Raw genomic sequence first — 25,777 nt, 5'->3', positions numbered from 1 at the left:
AATTGCTGCCGGATGAGATAGAAATTTTTTTAAATGGCCATCTCACATGATTGACTCACATGGGACTTGCAATCCACTAAAACCTCTATGTGTTTCTATGTGAACTGTTGCCTAGCCACATCTTTTTCATTCTGTTTTCATATAGTTGGATTTTGAGTGTAGGTGCTAAACTTGACAATTATCTTTATTTAGCTTTATCTGATTAGTGGTAGAATATTAAACCTGTGTCATCCATTAATGGTTCTGTATCATCCTGAATGGACATTCCTAGTGTAGTACCATAAAATTCTGTCCTTTGTCCTGTCATGCTCAACAATTTTATCAGTAATTTGGTGGAGGACAAAAAGGAACAATCAATATTATGAATAAACATACCAAATGGTCTCAGTAGACTAGAACATCAGCCTAAAACCAAGATGGTAAAATTTTATTGGGGGTGACTATAAAGTCCTGTGTTTAGGTTTTATAAAATGTCCTAAACTGATGCAAAGTGCAGTAAGAAGAATTAGGAAAACAATATATATGATGACCTCAACAAAGTAAAGGGAAAGAAAACCACAAAATATATATAAAATGAATTTTGTGAAACTGTGAAGAGTAAGCTTTTCCCTAAAGAAGAGATACAAGAAGATACCTCTTCTTGTTTCTTTGCAGAGGCTATGGTCTATAAATGAGGAATAATACATATAACCAGATTTTTTTTTGGTGTATTGATCAGTTTACTGAATATTTTCTCTTACTTTTTTTTCTTTAAAAATCTTTGTTTTAAGGGATAGTTTTCTTGGGAATAGCGAGAAGATATTGATCTGGGAAAAACTAGGCAAAATACAAATGAAAATATCAATAAAAACCTATTTTTAAAAAGAATTTGCAAATATAGAATGAAAGAGATCTGCCTGATTTGGAAACTGTTCATATGAAAACTGTAAAGGAGTTTTAATGGAACATAAGCTTAATTAATATGGACAAAGCAGGTATCTAAAAATCTTAGAAAATCTTGGGCTGCATTAATAAAAATCTGAGGAAATAATAGTCTCACTTTATGCTTACTATATCTTGAGTCTTGTGTTCAATTCTGCAAGTCACATTTTCGTTTTGTTTTTGTTTTTTGCTTTTTTTTTTTGGAGGGCAATTGGGGTTAAGTAACTTGCCCAAGGTTACACAGCTAGTTTTTTGTGTGTGGGTGTTAAGTGTCTGAGGCCGGAACCTAACTCAGGTCCTCCTGACTCCAGGGTGGGCACTTTACTCACTGCACCACCTAACCACCCCCCACATTTTCAAAGGGAAATTGACAAACTAGATTGCATTAAGGAACTGAGTAGGAAGAAGAAATGATAATGAAATATGGGGAAGTCAATGAAATTGAGCATGTTTAATCTGGAGAAGACTGGGGAAAGATGTGATATCTGTCTCCAAGGATGTAAAGGGCTATCACGTAGAATGTGGCAATATCTCTATTGCTCCAGAGGGCAGAGATACAGTGCAATCAATCAGTAGGAATTATAAAAGCTCAACATAAGAAAGACCTTTCTTTTGACTACAACTGTCCACCAATGGAGTAGACTATCTTGTTGGGTAGTGAACTTCCCATTATTAAGAATATTCACACAAAACCTGGATAAGTTTATGTCTGCCATATTTGCTATATGAGAAATTTTTGCATCATGTAGGTGGTTGGACCACATGGCCAATGTAGAATTTCTACCTCTAAGATTTTCTGATCCTATCGTTAGTGTAATATCCCAAGCACATTGTAGAAGGGACCAACAAAGCAACCAGTAGCATTTTTCAAGTTGTCTTTTTCTTCTATAAGATCAATCACTTGAAACACCTTGGCTTAAGTGAAAGTCAAAATTAGATGTACTTTTTAATCAATTTTCATATTGCTAAAGTAGATACAATAACAGATTTCAAACTATGCGAAAAATTCTTCCAATAATTTATTTTTTTTCATGAAAATGATCCTACTGAAGATAAATTTAATGAATAGATATCACCAAAATACCAAGCTCTCTGGTTTTTTATTGTTCCTTTTCCATTTGTGAATGTTTTAGGTTGGGGATCTCTCTCCAGGCTTGTCTTCTGCAAATTGTAGGGTATCGAAACCTCATTACAGAGGTTGAAAAGCTGCGTAGAGAACCATATGATTCAGATAATCCTCAGCACGAAGAAATGCTTTTGAAGGTTAGTACTTGGATGGCATTTGGAACCTGTTCTAATAAGCCTCTTATGATTTCCAGTCATTTTCCTGCTGCTAGAAAAATAATTTATATTTCTTTCTCAACTTTCTTTTCTCATACATTTTCTCAAGAATAGGCCTCAGTTTTGAATAGTTAAACCAAATGAGAAAGCAGCCAGGGTCATTTTTTTGAGTCTTGGACATTTGACAGAAGCTCAGGCTGGTTAAGCGGTTTTAAATGCTAAAACAAGAAATACTGTTTGCCAAGTAGTGGCCTGGGATTTTCATTTATCACTCTTTATACACATCAAAGAAGATGAAGTTGGTTTCTGCCTTAAGCAATCACTCCCTTGGGAAATTACCCAAGATCTTAATGGTGATTATTTATTCATGAAACTAGAAGGATATTAAAAGAGGATGTCACAATTTGTGTCTGGTGTGTTTGAACTGTTGGAAAAAGAGGTACAAAATAGCACTGGAAAGTGTTTGAGCAGTGTATGACTTGAGAGTGTCAAATGAAACATTTATAAATTATGCTTTAAAACATTAAATTTTGCATTAAAACTGATTTCCTAGAAGAAGGTAAAGTATGGATATTTCATTATCTATGAAAATGGCTTCTATGTAATATAAATTGATTTTTTTTATAAATGGAGTATTTGGGCTGCTAATGACCTATCCTAAAATAAAGAGTGAAAACAGAATGATAGAAAACATTAGCTTACCAGCCTTAAATTTGTCTAATTGAAAATAAAAACAGGAATCTAAATTTTAAAAATATCCTTTTGCAATTTTTTTGTGACTATATGAGTATGTAGACATATACAGTTGATTTAGTTGTCCATGACAATGCATATTGGGTATGATGTAGATTATTAAATACTATCCAAGGAATTGGAGATCCACTCAGTCTCGTGTGAGAGAGCATAGCACTTCTTGTGTTTGTTCTCTGTTCTAGAAAATCCTTTGGAGCTTTCTGAGTGGGACGACACAATTATTTACATGCACAGGTTTTCCTTCCTTGAAAGTAGGTCCATCATTCTTCTGATTTCTGCTACTAGTTCGTGTTTGTTTCCTCTGGAGTCCCACAGAAGAAGGTTCTCTCTTCAATTGACACCCTTTTATATGTCCAGCACAAAGGAGTGACTCCAACCCCCAAGAACGTGAGCCTACCATTCCATCCCCAACTGATCTGTAATATCCCAGGCCAATCAATACATTCCTAATCATTGATATTCAATCACTCATCTTCAATGAGATATACATGATTTTATAAGTACCAATTTTACAAGTGGCAAAGTCCTAAATAAAGGCTCACCTATTATTAAGCTTAAATTCTTTAAATTATTCAGCACATTTTTTGGCTATTTATTTTGTATCTCCATACTGTACTGAATACCAAAAAAATGTGTAGAATTTAAAAAATGTATAAGACATGGTTCTTGTCCTCAACAAGCTTGCGGCCTAGTTGAAGCAATAATACTAACACATAGGAAGCATTTCAAGGTGTCATAATAGCAAGAACTATAGTAGGATTTGAGGGAAGAGAAAGACTAGCATAGACTGGAGTGCTGGTATGATGTACACTTACCAGTGTGCTCTCATGAACAGTTTCATTATAAAGTAAAAATGGTGCTTGTCTTCAAAATTCAAGATAGCCCACAATAGACCAGCTTCCCTAGTCACATCTTGGGAATAGGGAATAAGGGGGGCATATTCAGAGCTGGGATGGGGGATGGAATGAGCAAGATCAGAGGGATGGGAATATACAGGAAATAGTAAAGAGACTAGCTTGACTAGAATATAGAGTTCATGTTTCAGGAAATAAGGTTTGTTAGGAAGAATTAAGCCAGTTCATGGAGGATTTTTGAAAACCAGATAAATGTGTTTGGATTTGATATGCAGGACAATAGCCACATTGATTTTTGGCTATTTCAACTTGATATGGGGATAATAAAATGAAAGTAATGAATTAGAAAAATTTAATGAAGGTAAAGCAATTTACAATAATCCTTAATAGTGGCCTGGACATCAGGAAGGAGCAAATTTAAGAGAGATTTTTGAAAGAAGAATAGGTAGGATTTTGGTACAGATTGGATCTAAGGAATGAAGGAAAAATAAAAGTAAAAAATTAGTCTACAATTTCTAGCCTATGACACTTCAAAATTTAGGACATCTCACAATAGGCCAGACTCTAGCCCAGGGGTGGGGAATCTGCAGTCTCAAGGACACATATGGCCTTATAGGTCAGGGGTGGGGAACCTGAATCCAAATGGATTCAATCAGAAGTCCACATTTGAGGACCTAGAAGGTCACATGTGACCTCAAGGTGGCAGGACCCCCACCCCTGTTCTAGGTCTTTGTGTGTGACTTTTTGACTGAGTTCAAGTTTTATGGAACAAATCCTTTTATTAAGGAGATTAGTTTGTGAAGTTTGGATTCAATCAAAGGGTCACACTTGAGGACCTAGAGGGCCATCTCATCACATAACTTGTCAATGGAGAATTTCAAAAGGTCAAAAGATTATTACAACAGTGAATATCATGTTTCATGTGTGATAAAATCATTAATATAATAGCCGGCATTGCAAGGCCATAGATTTAGAGCTGAAAAGGACTTTAAAGGTAATTTAACCCAATCTATTTCATAGATGGGGAAATTAAGACCCAGAGAAGTTATGACAACCAAGTTCACACAGAAAGTAAGTGGCAGAACCAGGAGTCAAACCTAATTCCTCTAATGCCAAATTTAGCACTCTTTCTACTGAACTGTGGGTTTATAGTGGCAAGAGGACCAGGGCTCAAATCCCAAATCTGCTACTTTTTACCTTTACGAATTAAATATGTTATTAAGCCTCTTTGGGTTTCAACTTCCTGATTTGTGAAAAGCAAATATGGATCTATAAAGTTCCTTCCAGTCATAAATTCTTTATTCCCTTGCAATTCAATGTATATGATTTCCTTGGAGCACAACATTTTTTGCATACAAGCTACACACAAAAAAGAAATTTCTTCATTTGACCCACTGATTCACTGGGAAAAGATCATCTTAAGACTATTAGCACATTTAATGCAATTGAGAAAATTGAATACGATAAGCTTTTTTATTTTCATCACTCCTGTTTGACTTTGTTTTCCCAAAGTAGATGTTCAGTTAGTTAGTTCTATTAGTTTCTTATGGATAAGAAATTGAGATTACTTTTACTGGAGCTAAAGTGACTGACTATTCAAACCATTCCAGTATCTTTGCCAAGAAAACCCTAAATGGAGTTATGAAGAGTCAGACACGACTGAAACAACTGAACAACAAAAACAACATTCAATAATTATCTATCCTAAGGGTTCTACTGAAATGAGATCTAATTTCTGTTTTGATGACCGTGAAAAACTAGTGAATTGTGGAAACTGTAATTAAGTAACCAAGGTCCAGAGGTATTTTCTCATACCAACAAATGAAAATTTGCCTTGAACATGAGCAAACTAGTTATTTCAAATGCCTTGTGTTTCTGCCATTTTCTAGGCACATTATATTTACCATATATGCCAGAAAGATAAAATATCATATTAGATTAATTTTTTGGATTAGGTCCCAGAATAACTGGGACAAGTTACATCTTTTTTTGTTTGAATTTTTATTAGTTAATTATCATATTTTAATTCACATATATGTCATGTTTGGGATTTTGAAGGACTTAATTATAGATCGATATATTTGTATTACAATTATTTGTGCTCTGTCCATGTAAAATCTATCTCTTATATGTCACGTTGTGAGAGTGGTCTGGGCCCTCAAAGGCTATTACACCAGTGGAACACAAATCCTTGATTCTTATGAAGCCAATAATGAACCACATGTCTTATCCCAGTATCATATCAGTCACCCCAAAATGAAACTAGCTAACTTCAAAGAGGCACATCACCAGATTGACTTCAGAAGAAGGATGAATTGATTTCCATACCAAAGTACTCTCTATTAAGGAAATCATAGAGTGTTGAGAGAATAGCCACATACAGATCCTTGAAGTATTCAAATATAGTTTGTGTTTGAAATTGTACTTAAGCATGAAAAATAGATAATTATTTCTAAGGAGGAAGTATGGGAACAAGGCAGAGGGGGAACCTCATGAAGCAATAAATGATAGAAGGGAAAATGTTTCTTTAGTCAATCACTTAGCATATATAGGCACCTATTATGTGCCAGGCACTTGGGATAGACCTTGGATATGGAAAGAACAAAGTGAAATAGCCCCTGTTCACAAGATGTATGTGTATATAGAATATGTAAAGAGCATGAATACAAATAAATACAAAGTATTTAAATAAAAGGTAGTTTGAAAGTGAGGACATTAGCAGGTCAGGGATTGGCAAAGGCTTCATGATGATGGTGCTACTTTAATTTTGTCTTGAAGGAATGGAGTCTTCGAGGTAGAGGTGGGATAGGGATGCATGCCAGGCCTGGAAAGCCAGGGCAAAGGCTGGATCACAGAATGAAGAGAAGTCATATCCAATGAGATTGAGGCCAGGCTGCAGAGGGCAGAGTTTATGTTTTATTCTAGAGGCAATGGAAAACCAGTGGAGAGTAGGAGAGTGGCATGATGAATCACAAATTTAAGGTAAATCACTTTAGGAACAGTGTGGAGGATGGAATAAAGTAGGAAAAGACTGAGGAGTGGAGACCATTGTAATGATCTAGCTGGTGATGATGGCCTGAACTAAGGTTGTAGGTAATGAGTAGGGAGAAGAGTTAGACATGAGAGAAGTCTTGTAGGTTAAAATGGTGAGACTTGAGGGCAGCTACGTGGCACAGTGAATAGAGCACCAGTCAGGAGGACCTGAGTTCAAATCTGGCTTCAGACACTTAACACAAAGCTAGCTATGTGACCTTGGGCAAGTCACTTAAACCCAATTTCCCTACCTCCCCCCCTCCAAAAAAAAGGCAAATAAAATGGAAAGATTTGAGAACTAATTCGATATAGACATTTAATACTGATTGATTGATATGTGGGAGAAGAATGAGTCCAGAATAACACCAAAGTTACAGACCTAAAAAACTATAAAAATGGCAATGCCTTCTACAGAAAAAAGGAAGCCTGGAAAAGGAAGGGTTTTAGGAAAAGATACTGAGTTCTGTTTTGGACATGTGGAGCTTAAGATGTATCCAAGACATCCAGTTTGAAATGTACAATAAACAATTGGTGATGCTCAACTGAATCTCAGAGGAGAGACTGAGACTGAATACATAGATGAGATAATCCTCACCATAAAGATAGTTAACTCATGGGAACTGATGAGGTCAATGAAAGACAGAGTAGGGGACCTAGGATGGAACCTTGGGGAACAGCCACACTGAGACAGGTCGAGGGTGATCTAGGTGACTCATCAGCAAAAAGGGAAGAGGAAGAAAGGTTAGAAAGATAGGAGAATCAGAATGGAGTAGGGCTTTGAAAGACCTTCATTTGTATTAGTGCACAAATTTTAAAATATTATCATCTTTAGCTCAGGTAGCTGAGGTATAGGAAACATTGGGAACTAATCAGATATTAAGAATATTATATTGCTAAGATGTTAAGAGTATTATATGTTGCTTGATTTCCTTGATTGAAAAAGATAATTTGGATTACCCAGACTCTCAAAGTAATGATCGTTAATTTTTCTTTTGAATTTTTAAGTTGTAATTATTTAATTTTAAACATGTTAGCATGTCTTTAAATTTAAATGAAAGGAAGAACAAGTAGAAAAATGGGAAGTATTTCATAATACTATGAAGAGAATTATATTTAAAATGGTAGTTCCTCTTGGAGTCTATTTTTTATTAAAGTAAAAAATGGGGGTTGGGGTGGCTAGGTGGCACAGTGAATAGAGCACTGGCCCTGGAATCAGGAGGACCTGAGTTCAAATCTGGCCTCAGACACTTGACACACTTACTAGCCATGTGACTTTGGGCAAGTTACTTAACCCCAATTGCCCTCCAAAAAGGTAAAATAATAAAAAAATTAAAAATGGGTAATTATTATTGTTTCTACAACCCTTGACCATCTGAGGGAATAGACATATCATTTGAGGATTATTCATTATCCTTACCTCCCTTCCCTTTGTCCTTTAGCTACAAACTACTAACAGCTCCAATAGAAATTGATTTAGCCCAACAGATTTAGCCTAACTGATTTTGACTGCTGGCTAAAGAGAGATTTGAAAATTATCTATAGATTTCAGTTATCCATACTTATAGATTTCCTACCCTATCCTGATTTCTCAGCACTATAAATAACTAAAAGTAATTCTTCTCAAGAAGAATATAATCAGTTACAACTCCTCTTAATACGGTTTTTTTTTATCTCAATAAAGAAGGTTTAAGACTTGAAAAACTTTCTCAAAGTGTGTGTTACATATATTCATCAACAAGTTATGTTGGTCTCTCATCTCCAGTTATGGAAATTCTTGAAGCCTGATACTCCTCTGGAAGCTCGGATTTCTAAGCAGTGGTGTGAAATTGGTTTCCAAGGTGATGATCCTAAAACAGATTTTCGAGGGATGGGACTTCTGGGACTGTATAATTTGGAGTAAGTATGTGGAGGGTCAGCTGTATTTAAAAGTAAAATAACATCCCCGGTATTCTATTTTTTAAATGTTTACTTGAGCAAACTTGAGTAGTTCAAGTCCTCCTTAACACAACTTCATGGTGTTTCTTAAAGAACACATAGGAAAACATTTAGACCTTTGTTTTAGTTGCACAACTGGCCACACCTTCCTTACCTTTATTGTTGCACATCCCATGTGATTCTTTGTTAATTCACTGAATCTTAGTGGGAGAAGAAGTCTTAGAAATTATATAGTCCAACCTTTTCACTTTATAGAAAACTAAAGCCCGTTAGAGGTCAAATGATCGACCCAGGTTCCCACAGCTAGCTATTGACAAAACTGAGCCTAGAACCCAAGGTCCTGATTTCCAGACCAGCACTCAATTCCCTATATGATGAGTAGATATCTGTGAGACTCAGTCCTGAAATGTGTTTCTGTTTTAAAATGGACTTGCATTTTTCTCTTATTTTTAATATCTTTTTCATCCTAAACTTTTTTCTTATTGTATATTTGAGGGATTTAAAATCACAGACCATGTTATAAATTGTCAGATTATATTTATTAGAATGTAAAATGAAAAACAAGCAGGAACCAGAGGAGCCAGAAAAGTGACATGAAAATATATCCTACCTTATAATAGCTCACCTTTTTCTAGTGCTTTAAAGATTTTAAAAATACAAACCAAAAAGCGTCTGAACCTGAGCATCACCTGTAAATCATACTCAGGTTGTGGCCTGCATATCTGCAGCCCCATCAGATTAAACTGCAAAATAATCAGTCCTACTTATTAAGGTTAATTTCCCAGGAAAGCTGCAAAATTGAAACATAGACATCACAATACCATTATTCATTTAGATCCCTGGTAAATGAGGCCAGTTTCATTTTCAGCTATGGTGCTATTTCTGTACATGTTCTTTCATAACTAGTTGTGTGACCTCGACAAATGATTTCACTTTTCTGAGGATCACCTGTTTCCTTTTCTGTTTTGCCATCTGTAGAATTCATGTAATAGGTATAAAAGAGTAGTTGTGGGAATCTAATATGAGAAAATATATTTAAAGCAATATAAAGGATTTTTATTTATTGTTTGTTATTATGGTTGTTTAGAACTAGCATTCATTGCTGGGACCCAGGAGAGACATTTGACTCAAAGGACAAGGGTGGGGCCCTGGCTAACACACAAAATGGGGATGAAAAAAATCCTCTTACCCATTCTCTCATCACACCAGGAGTCCTACCTCTGTCCCCAGACTGTGGTCTACAGAAATCATAGATATGTAGACTCTGATTCCCCTTTAGAATATGGCCCTCAAGCTTCCAGGAATCCAATGGAATGAAATTGCCTAAAGTGGCATATGCAGCCTCCTTCTTTCCTCCTACTGTAAACATCAGTTGCTAAGAGACAGTTGCTGACGTTCTGCATGGCACCCCCTGGTGTTCAGGACTATCACTGCGATCTTGTGAATGTCAACTCTGCCAAGAACATGTCGAAAAACACTTTCTAGTCTACCAGCCAGAGGTGGGAGAGGGGAGAAAGGGGGAAGATGTAGTTCTACCTGATGACTATTTTCTGGTCTTAGTTCTGAGTTGTAACAGGTTATATTTCATTATCTTCTGTCACCAGCCCTTTTTCTTCATTACCTAGAAGGAAAGCAATATAGAATTTGGCTATATCTTTTTCCTAAAAAAAAAAAATTATTAATATTATTTTATTTTCAGTTCTGAATTCTCTCCCTTCCTGCTCAGTCTCCTCCTCCAATTTAGAAGGCAAGAAAAGCAAATCCATTACAAATATGTAAAACAAACATGCAAAACAAATTCCTTCATTCTGGCTAAATCTTTGAATCCAAACGTATGAACTCTGATGTTGAAATAATTTTCACCTGTTAGAAAACTTTAAAATATTTTTCACCTTTTTCATTCAGCTAAATATGCACATTGAAACATACTAAATAGCTTTGTCTCTGTGTAAAAGAGGTATAATAGAGCTCTCTGTAGTGAGAGATATACATCTATATGTAAAATATAAAAAGATTCATCTGCTTTCCTCTCCCAATTACATAAAGATATAGCTATGGAGTACACAGAATTAAAAACTATATGATGTTTTGTTTTAAAAATCATTGTGAATCTTTTATTTTTAATATTTGGAAGTTTGAAAGCATTTTATATATTTGTGTGATCTAAATGGTGAAGTTTCGATACAATACCACTCCCATCACAAAGTGTATATTTTCAAATGTTTCTAACTCTTTTCCTCTTTTGTTCCAAAGTTCAAATGATCAATGCATATTCTTTAAGAAATGCTTCCAGGATTTCTCATAACCATGGTTCAAAGAGAGATTACTCGGTGCTTCAGTCCCAGCATGAAATTTGAATATAGAACGTGGAACACGTGAAACCTGACCTAGTCCTCCTTCTCTTGATCTAATCCGGGGGTGGGGAACTCATGATTTTGAGGCCACATGTGCCCCTCTAGGTCCTCAGGTGTGTCCCTTTGACTGAATCCAAACTTCACAGAACAAATCCCCTTAAAAAGAGGATTTGTTTCATAAAGCTTAGACTCAAGTCAAGGCCTCCAGGTCCCAGGTTCCCCACCTCTGAATTAAACCTGAGTAGAATGAATTCCCTTCCATCTCTAAAGAATAACAAATTTATGTCATATTTTTCAAGGTATTGGAGAAATTCCTAAATATACATGATCAAATAGCATACCTATTTTAGTACTGTATTTAAAGACAATTATCATTGTCCTCCTGAAAAACTCTTTAAAGAAGCTAAAGTGGATGAAACTTTTGTGCCAGCATCAGTCCCTAAAATGAAAATGTTCTTAAATTTTGTGAAGTGCTCATTCACTCAATATTTTTCTTCAACAACAGGTATTTTGCTGAATGGGATGTTGTAACAGCTCAACAGGTGCTCTCTGATTCCCTTCACCCGAAATACAGGTGATTCTCGAGGCCAAAGTACCTGGAATTGATGCCATTGTTTTACCATGAATTTTGGTTATAATTCTATTCTTGTGTGGCTTGTACATTTGACTAAATTATTTTAAAATTGTCTTTCAGGGTGAAATTGCTAATTTATCTAGAGCTAGAGGTAGATGCTGTGCATAGATTCCTGTGGCTTATCCACTATCACAGGAACCATAGCAGTGACTGGAACCATGGGGTGGGATTGGGATAAGTCTAAAAGTCTAAAACTAGGCAGAAATAGCCTTTGAGGCCAATTTCAGATAAAGTGGATAAGTTGTAGATAACCTTTTGATTCTACAGCATCTTCTAAAAGAGGGGAGAAATTTGAAATGCTTGTTTGGGTCCCAGTTGTCATGGAAGGTAGCCCAGGGATGGACAAGGAAAGGTAGCAACAGAGTCTGAGAAAGAGTGAATATGGCTAGAGCAAAAAGAATAGAATGACTGGGAGAGTAGAGGGAATAAAAAGAGGGTCAGAGAGTCTTGTGTTTGCTTGTTTTCGTTTTATTCAATATTCTGGTTTTCAGTTCATTTATATTTTTTTAATTTACCTTTTAAAAATTTTCTTTTCTTGTACACATAAAGGGAGGTCACTAAAGAAGAAATAAGGTATATTTCTTTGCATTTTAAGTTATATTTATTTTATTTCATTTCTAGAAATTTTATCTACAGCAAGATTTTTTAAATTGTCTGATTAAAAATCTTAACAAAAGCAAGCAGTTCCAAATTGCCTGCCTCATATATCACTTATCTTGGGCTTCATCTTAGCATACTTGGCAAGCTTGCTTAGGATGAAATTCAAGGGACTGGCAGAAAATATGTCAAAGATATTTTGCACAACCTTAATTCAAAATGAAAGATGAAAGTTTTAAAAAATCTCCCCTAGGAGAATGAAAATTCCACCATTTGTTGCTATAATCCAACCCAAAATAATGAATTAATTCTGAAAGTTATGGTGGATGGTGGGGGCAGGGGGCAATGAGAGAGGGTGCAGAGATGAAGAAAATGTAACCCTTTACATTTATCTGCCCTCCCTGGGGAATTCTCTTATTCAAGCTCTGGCCAAACTGAATCTGTTTCATATTTATCAAAGGAACTACCAGTAATATTCATGTGTCAGTAATCTTTATAGAGACTAGATAGTGGTTATAGATACTGGTCACTGCATTTAAGAGAAGCTCCAATGTTTTATGACCACAAAATTACCCATTTTTTTTATGCTCTGCATCTTAAAAGAGCTGACAATTTGTGTTTGTTAAACAAAGTCAAATTACACCATAGCATTTTATCCTAAGTACATGGATGGAGTATTTTTATTTCCTCAGTATAATACTCATTTTAGTTTGGGTCTGACTAATGGATCTAACTGGCCAGGGTTCGTTAAATTATATGGTATTTCACAAATATAAAATGCCACAGAGAATTACTTTCTTTCTCTTGCTCCCTTTAGCAAAAACACAATAAAAATATAGCTTTCTCTTAACTTCATGTGACCAAAATCTAGCCACTTCTATAGAATGTATTCTAAATTGCATGTTATCGAAACATAAGGATTCTAAATCACCCAATGATAAAACTAATTAAGGATGCGCTCTGTGAACACATGGGTGGCATTGCCAAAGGGAGCATCTGACAGAAAATGAAGGACCTCTTAATGGTTTGTGCTAGGGGGATGATGGAAAATTCATTATACATATTTTTTAAACAGACCTCTTTGGGTTTTATTGTTTTGTATGTAAGCCATTCAACAAAGCGAGGCATCCTAAATTGTGTTACCTAAGGCTGCAGTCAGCTGTATATACATACATACATTCTGGTCAAAATCTCTTTTCCTTTGACCCTCAAGTTTTAGTGAAATCTTGCAGGTGAAAATAATGTATGGATTGTGTAGACAAAATAGAAGATCACCTTTTGAGAGTCACTACACTTTTGTTACCATTGGGAGTAAGGGTATCCAGGCTGTCAACACAACTAGTGTTAGGTCCCAAACCACAAGGGTTTTGGAAAGAGAGACAATAGTCTAGCCATGAAAAAGCATTGCTTTGAATACATGTGGTCCTTAGTAAGTAGCCATTGTGCAAGACTGCTCCGTGTGCTTCCATCCCTCCGATTCTATTGTAACTTGAGGAACGAGAGTAAGAGATTTATGTCCTTCAAGAGGAAATTTTCCTCCCAGCCGTTGTTGTCTGACCAGAATGAGAGAAATCAAAAGCTATTCTTTCTGACTGACACTCATGTTTGGTTTATGGCACCTCAGAGTTGTACAATGGATTTTCTCAGCTTGCTAAAAGACCCTTTCTTGTTTTTCCAGTGTTAACAGAACCTCAATTTGCTAAGTATGGTGGGGGCCACACTGCTTATTTATATGATTTTTTCCACAGAGGAAGGGAACTATATATACAAATCTTTACCCAAGATGCTTCTCTAAATTTCAGCCAAATTTTATCTTATTTTTTATTTAACTTAGAACAAGAGCTTCCTTTGCTCATTTTCTGTTTACGATGTAGGTGCTTCTTTTCTGAAAAGCTATAGCATGTTTTGACACATTATAAATTTACTTTAAATTGTAGTTAGCAGTTCACTCACAGGAATAGAAAGTGAATACATTAAGGTAGAGTGACAAAATATTGCTTTACTCACCACTTGAGAATGTGCTACTTGCTGGTTTGTTTACAGTATTGTGTGTGTATGTGCATATGTGTTTGTATATGGGTGTATTATGTGTATGGATGTGGGTGTGGGTGTGTATGGATGTATATGTATGTGTATCTGTCTATGTGTGTGTGTGTGTGTGTGTGTTCTAAAATGCAGGATGTTTAAGAGTCTCTGTTAACACCTTCCTCTAATGCCTGGGTTCTCAGAGCCAGAATAAAGCAGACTGAGGCAGATCTTACCAGAAAGGCTCTGTAATGAATGGAGAGAAGGCCAAATTTGGAATAAACAGATCTGGGATCAAATACCAATCTAGGGCTTAGTAACTTTGTGACTGTGAACACATCACTTTAACTTCTCTAGGCCCCCATTTCCTCATCTATAAAACAATGGATTTGTTCCAAATCATTTCTAGTGGTCCCTTCCAGCTCTAATCAATGATCCTATTATTCCTGAGAGTATATGCCCAGCAATTGGCTACATGCCTGTCATCCAAAGACCAGTCTAGTTAAGTCCAAAAGGATTCATTATCACTGGAAGTAAAGCTAACAGGTAATGAATTATTTTGGACAAAGCAATTCATGAAAACATCTATTAAACCATAAAAGAATGTTGGTTGAAGAAATACTCACACCAGTGAAATAGCAGTTCCATTGAAATGTTGAATTGTTTCAGGGAACAGTACCAACTCCATGGCTTCTCACTGTTAAGTAAAAGCTATGCATAGTGTTTTGTTTAACTACAATAATTCAGTCCAAGTCACCAGGCATTTTCAAGTGCCTACTATATGCCAAGTACACTATTAGCTGCTATAGAACACATTGTCATCTTCTGAAAGAATAATTTAATAGGTGGACATCAGAATTGTTTTTTTATCCCACAGTATAGTGAAGTCAATATCTGTATTAGAAGTGTGAAATGTGTCTCCTTACATAGATTTCCATAGAAATTAATCATGAATTTTAAAGTACATTGAATTCCAAATGGAAAAGGAAAGATTTCGTGGTAGGGTTGCAGACACCACAAGAGTACTCTAATATTATTATAATATTTTAATGTGAAGAACATCGGAAAAGGACATATATCAATTAGAGACAATTTAATTTTTCAGCAAATGCAGCAAAGCAGAATGGGAAAAGAAAAGGTTGGATAAAGCAATTGGGTAAGTCTGTAATTTTGTAAAAAAAAGTTATCAGTTTATGGAATTAGGAGCCATGTGGTTGTTTCTTGAAAACCTACTACATATAAGGCATTATACTAGGGATTATAGAGGTTAAAAAAGTTCAAAACCAGGTCCTAGACCTTAGAAACTAAGAGAATTACAAAAGTCCACTAAAAAGTTTTGAAAACATTTCTAGTAGCATATTATATTTTTTCCTTTGCTTAGGTAGAAATATATAGAAAGTTATACATGTTATAAAAGTTTTTTTCAAAAACCACTCTTTTGAATTTGCATAACTCAAATGTTAGGTTGCTAATAAATAAAAGTGGACTACTTGTAAAATTCATTTCAAGAGGTTGCCAGGCTATGAGGTTTTGATTACAATGACTTTGAAATGGTCCTTAACTCTATCGTTTGTCCTTTGTTCTAGAAGAGGACCATGACATCAGGAAGGTGATACCATAACTTGCAAGTAAATTGGCTTTAAGTGAGGGAGGGCTAAGCCAAGTGACCAGCCTCACTTTCTCCTTTGGAGCCATCTGGGTCCGTGGCAAGATATAGATCAGGATAATTGGAGACAGCTTTGCCCTTAACTCTAAAGTTATTCTTGAAGGGAAAGATTTTAGTCCTGTATGGACTGATATTATAGTCATGGGGCATTTGAGGTTCTCAAAGTTAGTTTCCTTTCAGTTTCAACGGACACAGGCCAGGGAGCAAAACCATATCCTCAGCAGGCATGTTGGAACAAAGTCTGTTTGTTAAATCCATAGTGTTTGCCAAAGGAGGCATCTGTCCACCTGAGAAATAAGTTTAACTATATTGCCTTTAAAAGGAAAAAAAAAAGTCATGCTATCCTTTTCTGATGTGCTAAACCCCAATATTTAATGTAAAGTAAATAGTGTGGTTGACTTGTTACAGGTACTCTTTTGCCATTGTGGGCATTAATATTACGGACTTGGCCTATAACCTGCTGGTAAGCGGCGCTCTAAAAACCCATTTCTACAATGTTGCACCTGAAGCCCCAACCTTGTCTCACTTCCAACAAACTTTCTGTAAGTTGACTTTTTATGCTGCTTATTAATGTTGTTTGCTACTTTATTTGAGCCTATTGCTTAAATTTGTCAAAGACTACCCTCCAAGTTGGGTGCTAGCCAAAAGCCACTGTGGACCAGTGTTGAATAGCTCCCAAAGGAACAGAGGCATCTAACAAGGAGCATTAAACTTTTCCAGTTGCCTCTGGTCTACATCTTCTTTTCTTATTTTCAAACATTGAGTTCCTAATCTTTTTTTTTTGTTTTGGACACCTTTGGGAATCTGGTGAAGACTTATGGATACTTTCTCAGAATACTGTTTTTATTTTTAATTTTTTGCTTTTTGTGGAAGGGAAGGTAGGGCAATTGGGGTTAAGTGACTTGCCCAAGTTCACACAGCTAGTTTTGTGTTAAGTGTCTGAGGCCAAATTTAAACTCAGGTCCTCCTGACTCCAGGGCCAGTGCTCTATTCACTGTGCCACCTAGCTGCCCCTGCTCTACAGTTATCAAAGCCCTTAATAAAATCGTGGCAAGAGTTTAGAAACATTTTCTATAATTTAATAACTATTTTAGTAAAATTAGTACCTTTATTCAAAGATTTTGAGAGACTACATGGCACAATGCTTACAGGTCTAGCCTCAGTGTCGAGAAGACCTGGGTTCAAGTCCTACCTCTGATGCATACTGGCTATGTGACCTTAAGCAGGTCACTCACTTAACCTCTCAGTGCATTAGGCAGCTCTCTAAAATTGTAAGTTGTTGAGTAGGTACAGATCTACATTGATAGATAAAATCTATATTTTTCACTACACTAATGAAATCATAGGTCTAGGACCAGTACTACCCCTATTTTTTTATTTTAATTTTTTGTCTTTGGGCCCATTATAAACCCAACTTTTTGTCTCTCCAAATAAGACCTGTGAGCTATTACTGCCTTTAGCTACAAACTCCTTAGGTCTTCTAGTTCCACTTTTGGTGATAATGTTCATAATGGTATGTTTCATCTCATATGTGCATACCCAAAATACACATGTGAATGCTCACATGTAAAGATGCACACATACATGTATCCACATGTGTGTATGAGTACATATACTGTATATATTGTGTATGTGTAGATGTATGTGTGTATATATCTATATACATATATAGATATATACACACACACACACATACATACATTTATTTATTTTTTAAAATTTTGTTTCATGAATCTCTCTAGCCAAAGAATTCATCATCTAAAGGCCAATCTACTAAGGTTGAACCCTTTCATGACTATGAAGGCTTCTCACTGGACAGCAGACAGTCAGTCTTGGGGACTACAATGGAAGCCTTTCTAACTTGGTTAAAGCTTCCTCTGAGCTAGGGTTTCACTAGAGTAGTAGTTCTCAAGTTTTTTGGTTTCAAGATCCCTTTACACACATTAAAATCATGGAGAACTTCCCTAAGAACTTTTATTTATGTGGGCAATATCTATGAATATTTATCATGTTAGAAGTTAAAATATCTTAATATTATTATAAAACAATTTTGACCTCAGAGACCCCGCTGAGAAGGATCCTTAGAGATTCACAGACCACACTTTAGAGCCACTGCACTATGATATAGTCTTTAAGAATTCTGAGTCACCTCTACACCATGATGTTTTCTTGTAAGTTCTAACTAGGATAATTTCTTAAAATGAAAACTTCTGAAGTGGTTAAAATTACCTCAATATTCTGTAAGTTTACTAAGTAAGATGCCTTTATCCTTAACTACTCACATATGAATTTTAAATTTAAAAAGGTACAAAATGAAAAGACTCTTTTGTTAAGTATTTATAATGTATTCTTCTAAGGGGTTTTCTAATCTAGATCATGATTTTATAAGTAATTTTTTTTATCAAAAGGGTAATTGAGAATGAACAAATGATGCTTTACAGTGATGATGTCTTGCTAGCAATTATGTGTTTCTTAATGACTGCTCTGTACTGTTCATGGTGGAAGTACCTCTTATTTTCTCTTAATAGACTGTCAGAACGATTTTTTATCTGTCCAAGTATAATTTAAAACTTCAATCAAGCAAATATCAAGAGAGAAAACTGACTAATTGTGAAAAATTAGACCATTATGTTAATTTAGATAGGATGAAAAAAATGAAATATAATTGTTAGTTCTTCAAAAGTTATTTCAAATATAATCCACAGTCCAGAGGTCACAAAATATATGTGTCCTTCTACTATAAAAGAAATTATAATAATTTTACAACTTCCTGTAAAGGCAATATTCAATTATTTTTTTTAGAATCTACATTTTAAATAATTGTGTTTAAAGGTCTTCATTGTCATTCTCTGTTATATCCTGTCAAGAAGTTTACCCTGAGTTCTCCTTGAACATACCAATGAAACACAAATACCACTGTGAAGGCTTCAACAACAGAATGTTTTCTGAGCACTGACCTACATATGTGTGGAGAGATATCACCAGTAGACCAATGATTTAGTGATAAATTCTTTGGCCTTGGCAACTATGAAAAAAGATACAAAATTATCCTCAGACCTGTTGCAGTCACTTTTTGTTTCTGTGTTGCTGATGGCAGAATATCAGTAAAGGGGACAGAGAATGCTATGAATCACAGTTTTTAAATCATCTACAAATGTAACAAATAAAAATGATGGACATAATTTCTTGGTAATTAATCATGTTATTAATTATGTCTAGTGAATAATAAAAGGATCGGTCATTTGGTCCTTTCTCATGAACCAAAGATGGATCATGATGGCTTCTTGATACTTCACTTGATGCCTTTAGAAGACTGGATGGCAATTATGACAGGTGGCAATTAACGCTGATTGTTTAACAATTAATAATAAGAATGAATATTATGATGAGAGGTAGATCTATTCTAATGAGGGACTGGGGGAACTTTGATTATGTCACTTTGGCAATCTAGACAAAGGATCTAACACCCCTTCTCCCCCAAGCCTCAGTAAAAGACAATGCCCCAAATTGGGTGTGATCTGAAGATAATTTAAATAGGATAAGAAAGGAATAGAAGAGAAAGTTAATCCAATCTCATTATCAGCAATATCTTTCAGATGCTATCTGAATAACCTACAAAGGGGTTGATTTCTGAATGAGGAGATAGAAAGGGGAAAACTTAGTCCTAACTGAATAATTTATTATTAATATATGAGAAAAATAATCATTTCTCTCAACATTAATTTAACTATTGGTACTTGAAGTGTGAGAACTTTGTCTAATAAGTGGAAATGTTACTGCAAAAACAGAATCTTATTGATTTTTGCATTCTTGCTATGAATGAAACCAGAAGGCCAGAAGAGAGTTTCCAATAAATGGAAGAATGATTCAAAGCTTCTCCTGGAAAGGAAAATAGAGGAGCTGGTAGAGTTGATCATATCTTGCACCTAAAGGCAACAAGAAACATTTCATGGGCATTTAGTCATATCATATGGCAATGTTCATGATAACTATTTTCAAAAAAAGTTACTATGAAAATAATGCAAGTTATGTCAACAGCTGATGGATAGGGTAAAGAGGCAGAGAAATTCTGTAAAGAACTTGGTAAGAATCTCTAAATTATATTAATAAGCTCATTGATACTCGATTACTTCAAAGGAAAGATGGGCATAGAGGAGGATGTTGAAAGATACATTGAAAATCATGTTTTAGGACTAAGAAATGAGAGGGCAAGTGTTTAGGAATAAGAAATGAAAGGGCAAGTTCAGAAGCCTCATGTTTATATGTCATAAATATTTTCTTCAAGAGTCAGGAGTCACTGAATGTGGTAACCACCAAATATTATAACAAAAATTAAATTGATTATATTTTAACAAACAAAAAATAACTGGTTACCAATGTGGTTGTCATTTCCAGTAAAGCTGTTGGTATAACATCAGATTAACAACTTAATTAGAGGAAAGACGAAAATAAACATCAAGTTAGAAGAAACAATACAAAAAGAATCTAAGATATGGCATGCAGGTGATGTGACTCTTACCTGACCTATTTCAATAAACTGTTGACAATGAAAAATGGGAAATAGATAATAAAACATATTGATACAGACCATCATTTCCTAAGGAAATTAAATGGATAAAAATTAATTGACACAAAGATAAGACTAAAAAATCCCCAAATTATATTAATCTACTGACATTTTATCTCCTTATCAAGATCATACATGTGTCAGCCAAGGGCAATATCAGTTTAGAATTTAAACTTATGAAAGAGAATGATGGAAGACTATTAATAATACCACCCTACTAAAAGGTGAAAAAGCTTAAAGGTGAAAAAAAAGTTTATAGAAAACTTGATGAAAGACTGAATTAAATCATATCTTCATGAAAACATTTAAGAATGAAATTAGAAGGATAATGAACAAAATAATATTAGAAAGATCTGTAAATATTTATATAACAAATTCATTTCACCATCAGTAACAGTGGGGCTACCTTAGATAGACTCTAAACACCACAATCTATGAAGAGTTTTTACTAAAGGAAATTAGTTTCCACTTAAGGAAATAAAGATGATATAAGCTGCTAGATAAGTCCATAATTTTAAGGGAATTGAGGAATTGATTCATAAGATTTCTGAAATGGGGCTGGGAAGTACAATACACTTGGGAGCAATCATGGACCTTATTTTTACCATAAAAGGGTAGCTGAGAGAATATCCTTAACCATTGACCCACATGCATACTTTGTAGCCCTATAAGATCTTTATGGCAATGATCTCTACACATATCAAGAACATCTAATAAAAGTATGAGAAAGGAATAGGCAGATATTCGAAAATGACATTTACAGCAGGCCATGTCTTTACAGTTACAAAATCTGCTAAAAGATTTGGAGAATAGAAGATCACATGGTGTTTATTGTTCGGAAGCTTTTCTTTTTTTTTTTTAAGTTTGATTATGTAGCATGAAATGCTGTCTTAGAGGCTTTCCTACAAAAAAAAATAAAGACTTTTTAATATTTTCCTACTGTAAAAATAAACAAGCACATCTATCTCATAGAATATAAATTTGTTTTCTTCTTTAAAAAATGGTAAAATTATATATATATGTATATCAAAGAATTGTTTTAAAATAAATTTCTTTATGACTTACTATCAGTAAATGTGTGATCTATATACCTATTTTATAAACCTAGGGTTATGTAAAAATTTCTTGGGTGAAAAAGGGTCACAAGTGGAAAAAGCTTAAGAAACCCTGCTATAAAACTGCAGAGCCTCCTAATTTAAAATCCATCATCACTAAAGAATTTGGCCTCTCTAGACAGAAAAAAAAATAAGTGAAGAGTTCATATTGTTGAGAATATGATATGCATATGAATAGCCTGTGGAAATGTTTTGTCAGTACGTATATCTTGAACAAGCACTGTGGATGAATGGTGAGTTGGCCCCAGGATTGAACAAGAGAATGGGCTGGGTTACTTTGAGAAAATGTCACAGTGCTTTTAATGACTCCAGACTCTTGGGGGCAGCTAGATGACATAGTAGATAGAACACTGGTCCTGGAGTTAGGAGGACCTGAGTTCCAATCCAGCCTCAGATACTTACTTGCTAGCTGTGTGATGCTGGGCAAATCACTTAACCCTGACTGCCTCCAAAAAATGATTTTAGATTCTCATCTGAAAGAAAGATTCATCTTTTTAATATCACTAATCTTTTGATAATGCGATATGGTAATAGGCAAATATAGGCTCGTGCAGTGGTTCTCAAAGTATCCCCAAGGCCCTTTCAGGAAGTGCACAAGGTCAAGACCATGTTCACAATAATGCTAAGATGTTACTTACCTATTAACATAATTCTCCCTTTTCCAACTACATATCTATATGATGCCAGATTTTCTTCATATACTTCAACCAAAGAAATGGCTAGCATTTATATGATACTTTAATATTTGCAAAGTATTGCTTGTGTGTTATCTCAGTTAATCTTCATAACAACCCTATGGATGTGTTATTATTATCCCCATTTTACAGATGAGAGACTGAGAGGAAATAACTGACTTGCCCAGGGTCACAAAGAGAATAAGTATCTGAGGCTGAATTTGAACTCAAGTCTTTTTTGATTCCAAGTCCAACATTCTTGTCCACTGTACCACATGCATTAAAACAATGCTAATTTATTTTTGTTTTGGTAAACTTAATTATTTTTAACTTAAAATATGCTATTTTGTTAACATGGGATGAGTTTATTGTTATTTTAAATAAATTTATAAATATTTTAATGTTATTCATTTCTATTTCTAATGTAGTAAATATCAATAGATATATAATGCATATAAACAAAAGTTCTTCAAGGTTCTCAACAATTTTAAGAATGTGAAGAGGTCCTGAGACCAAAAAGTTTGAGAACCATTATTATAGAGGAAGATCTACTGGGGATCATTTGTGGGAGGACATAGACAAATCATGTAGGATAAAAAGACATGGAAGAATTGTAGTCTGTACCTTTGGAGGAACTTCTATGCGATCACAGATCCATTTAAGGGCTCATAAAGTTGTATTTGGTAAACATTTCATACACCCATGAGAATTTTTTTTTTAAATAAAAGACCTCCAATAAATTTAGCACAGTTTCTTTGGAGGACTTAAAGGGAATCCACAAATAAAACTTGTATAGCATAGGTAGGCATGGTAGAAGGGAAGTTACCCATCCTGATGAATTAATGATCAGTCCATGTAAGTCCAACAGTAAATCCTTACTCCTTGGTGTATTCTGGTCCATTATATGAGTGAGTCCCATATTATGAAAGAAATATATTGTCGTGTTTTTATCCCCCATCTTGGGCAAACCAGATGATTTTGAATTAGAGATTAATGAGGGGATTTCCCCCCATTTTCTTAACATTGTTTTCTCTCTTACAGGTTATTTGATGCATGAATTTCATAAGTTTTGGATTGAAGAAGACCCCATGGATATAATGGAATTCAATCGTGTGCGGGAAAAATTCCGCAAGAGGATCTTAAAACAGCTGCAGAATCCAGACATGGCATTATGCCCCCACTTTGCTGCCTCAGAAGGTTTAATCAATATGTAGTCAATCACTATTATTCTACTGGAAAATACTGGAACACTGCCTCACTTATTGTATTAGAGCTCTGCTTAAGTCACAACTCCCATACTGAATGAACATGGCAATTGTATGCATGCTTTTTGGTGCAGTATTTTTATCTATTTTGGTTATTATATGTACTAGATCCCCAGATACATTTCTGGGGATCTGTCATCAAATTTGTGCTCATATTGTGGCATTTTGCAGTGTTACATCTTGACATCCAAGTATGAAGAGAGTTTTTTCTATTTTTTTAGATTATTCCCCCCCTCATAATTCATCATCAAAGAATTGTATTTCTCTATAGCTGTGTTTTGTATATGTGAATAACTAGCTGAATCTTGTACTGTGAAAGCCTTTTAACTTATTGAATTTTTTTTTTGACTGCTGCTATTGGCATTTCAAGCCAAGTCCATGCTTGGGCCTCATTCCAGTGAAGTATATCACTTTAATGTAATGGAAGCAGACACATGATAAGCCAAACTCTTCCTTGCAAGCTTAGTTGCACTTCATGAAAATGTAATGAGGCTTACCAGACACAAGCTTTTGTAGGGACTATCATTCAAAAGACGGCAGAATTCCATTGTGACGTCTCCTAGTCATGATCCATATTATAGCCATCTAAATATCAAAGTATCTTACTTCATAGGCTGAGAGGCCTAAATCCATCTGTGATGCCTGAACCCTAACAAAAGATGTATCCCTTCCCAAGGATTTTTCCACTGCCTGATTCCTGTTGACACTTAGGCTTAGTCTACAGCCTGGTTCTGATCCAAACTCCTGTATTTGGGGAACTGAGTGCTGAATGGGACAGCTTACTGTGTGTGTCAGGAGAGAGCGCACACTAAAATTTTGCATGGAAATTGGTGGCAAAGGAGAAACCTAAAAGATTCCTTTCTGCAGTTTTTGCTTTAAATTAAAAGTTTAATCCTTTATCATAGGATGTTACATAAAAGAGGGGGAAAAACAGATTCCCAAATTGGTAACAATTAAAAGGAGAAAATAAAAGTAAAATCATTAAAAAAAACCCTCTCCCTTCCCCCATTTAGTTTGGAATGATGATTGTGTAGTCTGTCAACTGGTGTTTACCATGGCATTTCATACCCATGGTATTTTATACCTTCTATCAATTTTAGTATTATTAGAAGTTTGTGTAATCACTGGCATATGAAAATGACTTTTGAGTACTGACTAATTGTCAGTTATATGAATAAATTACATGTCATTCTAAAAGACAGCTTAGTGAATTTGGTTTTTGTTCATTTGTTCATATCGGATTTCTGGATATGCATGTGGGCAAGGGGTGGGGTTTCCAAAGGAAGGAAACTTAGAGCTGACCCTACATCACATAGCAATTCTCAGAGGTGAAATGTCTCTGTTTCAGAGAGAGCTCTTTATTCCAACTGTGATCCAGGCCAGGTGATGTTTTAGTGAAGGAATGGCATTCAGTTGGTTTTTCTTAACGCCTGCTAAGATTACCTCGTATAGGGGAGAGAGCAAATGAGGACGCAGCATAGAAGTAGTGCTGGTCACTTGGAGAGCATTTACCTGCCTCCTGGCTGCTTTCCCTTTTCCAGGTCTTTCAGGTCCTTTTCTTAGTATTATTCAGACACCAGGTGGCTTTATTTTTCTTACTGCCCTGTGACCTTCTAAGACTGGGCAAGGGAAGGAGACAGTAATAGGCACTGCTACGTGAGTAGCCCAGAACACAGAGGAGGTCATTAGGAAGCTGGTGCACACTGTGAACAATCCACCTTGGGAGTTCATCTCCTCAGTATCTCTCATTCCTATAACCTCCCTGTGAGAACCAAGGTGTCACTTCATGCACTCATTCATCTCTTGACAGACACATGTGTCTGTTGTCCTTTCCAATTTCTTGCTGGCCTGTTTCAGTGTGAAGTGGTTCTTATCTTGTTTGTCACTTTCACAAGTTCTTGTCTTTCTCTGTTCAGATTTCTGTAGCTGATGGCATGAAAGACTCAGGTTCATTCCCATTTTTTCCCCTCTGGCTCCTTGAGTGGGCCCTTTCTAGTGTTCCTTAACAAGACTATGCATATTTTGAAATGAATGGAGACTGACTGATTCCTGGTATATAATTAGAATTATTAGAATTTTCATTCACACCTCTTGAGGGAAGGT

General features: G+C 35.3%; 1 protein-coding gene and 1 long non-coding RNA gene across 8 annotated transcripts in view; one reads left to right on the top strand and one right to left on the bottom strand.

Annotated features, from left to right (window-relative positions):
* LOC138155309 (uncharacterized) overlaps positions 1 to 10,554 on the bottom strand; it is a 66,409-nt gene extending 55,855 nt beyond the window's left edge. The window contains exon 1 of the long non-coding RNA XR_011166797.1: positions 9,967 to 10,554. This is a non-coding gene — a long non-coding RNA (uncharacterized lncRNA). The remainder of the gene's footprint in view (positions 1 to 9,966) is intronic.
* ELMOD1 (ELMO domain containing 1) overlaps positions 1 to 24,875 on the top strand; it is a 77,222-nt gene extending 52,347 nt beyond the window's left edge. For 4 of the 7 annotated variants that reach the window (XM_069080473.1, XM_069080476.1, XM_069080475.1 and 1 more), the window contains 7 exons: positions 2,055 to 2,184; positions 8,605 to 8,738; positions 11,637 to 11,705; positions 12,315 to 12,338; positions 15,493 to 15,543; positions 16,462 to 16,595; positions 23,451 to 24,875. In XM_069080473.1, coding sequence (XP_068936574.1) covers positions 2,055 to 2,184; positions 8,605 to 8,738; positions 11,637 to 11,705; positions 12,315 to 12,338; positions 15,493 to 15,543; positions 16,462 to 16,595; positions 23,451 to 23,623 — 715 coding nt within the window. In that variant the 3' untranslated portion in view covers positions 23,624 to 24,875. Of the gene's footprint in view, positions 1 to 2,054; positions 2,185 to 8,604; positions 8,739 to 11,636; positions 11,706 to 12,314; positions 12,339 to 15,492; positions 15,544 to 16,461; positions 16,596 to 18,885; positions 19,496 to 23,450 lie in introns of those variants that run through there. The other 3 variants (XM_069080478.1, XM_069080479.1, XM_069080477.1) reach the window with 3 other exon arrangements.
* Positions 24,876 to 25,777: the final 902 nt, after the last annotated feature.

The sequence above is a fragment of the Petaurus breviceps genome, unplaced genomic scaffold (genome assembly GCF_028583685.1).
Source record: "Petaurus breviceps papuanus isolate PSGF00001 unplaced genomic scaffold, PetGlider_PUasm1.0 91133, whole genome shotgun sequence".
NCBI classification, from domain to species: Eukaryota; Metazoa; Chordata; class Mammalia; order Diprotodontia; family Petauridae; genus Petaurus; species Petaurus breviceps.
Note: the sequence above shows the minus strand (reverse complement) of the source record. Positions and strands in the feature narration are given on the sequence as shown.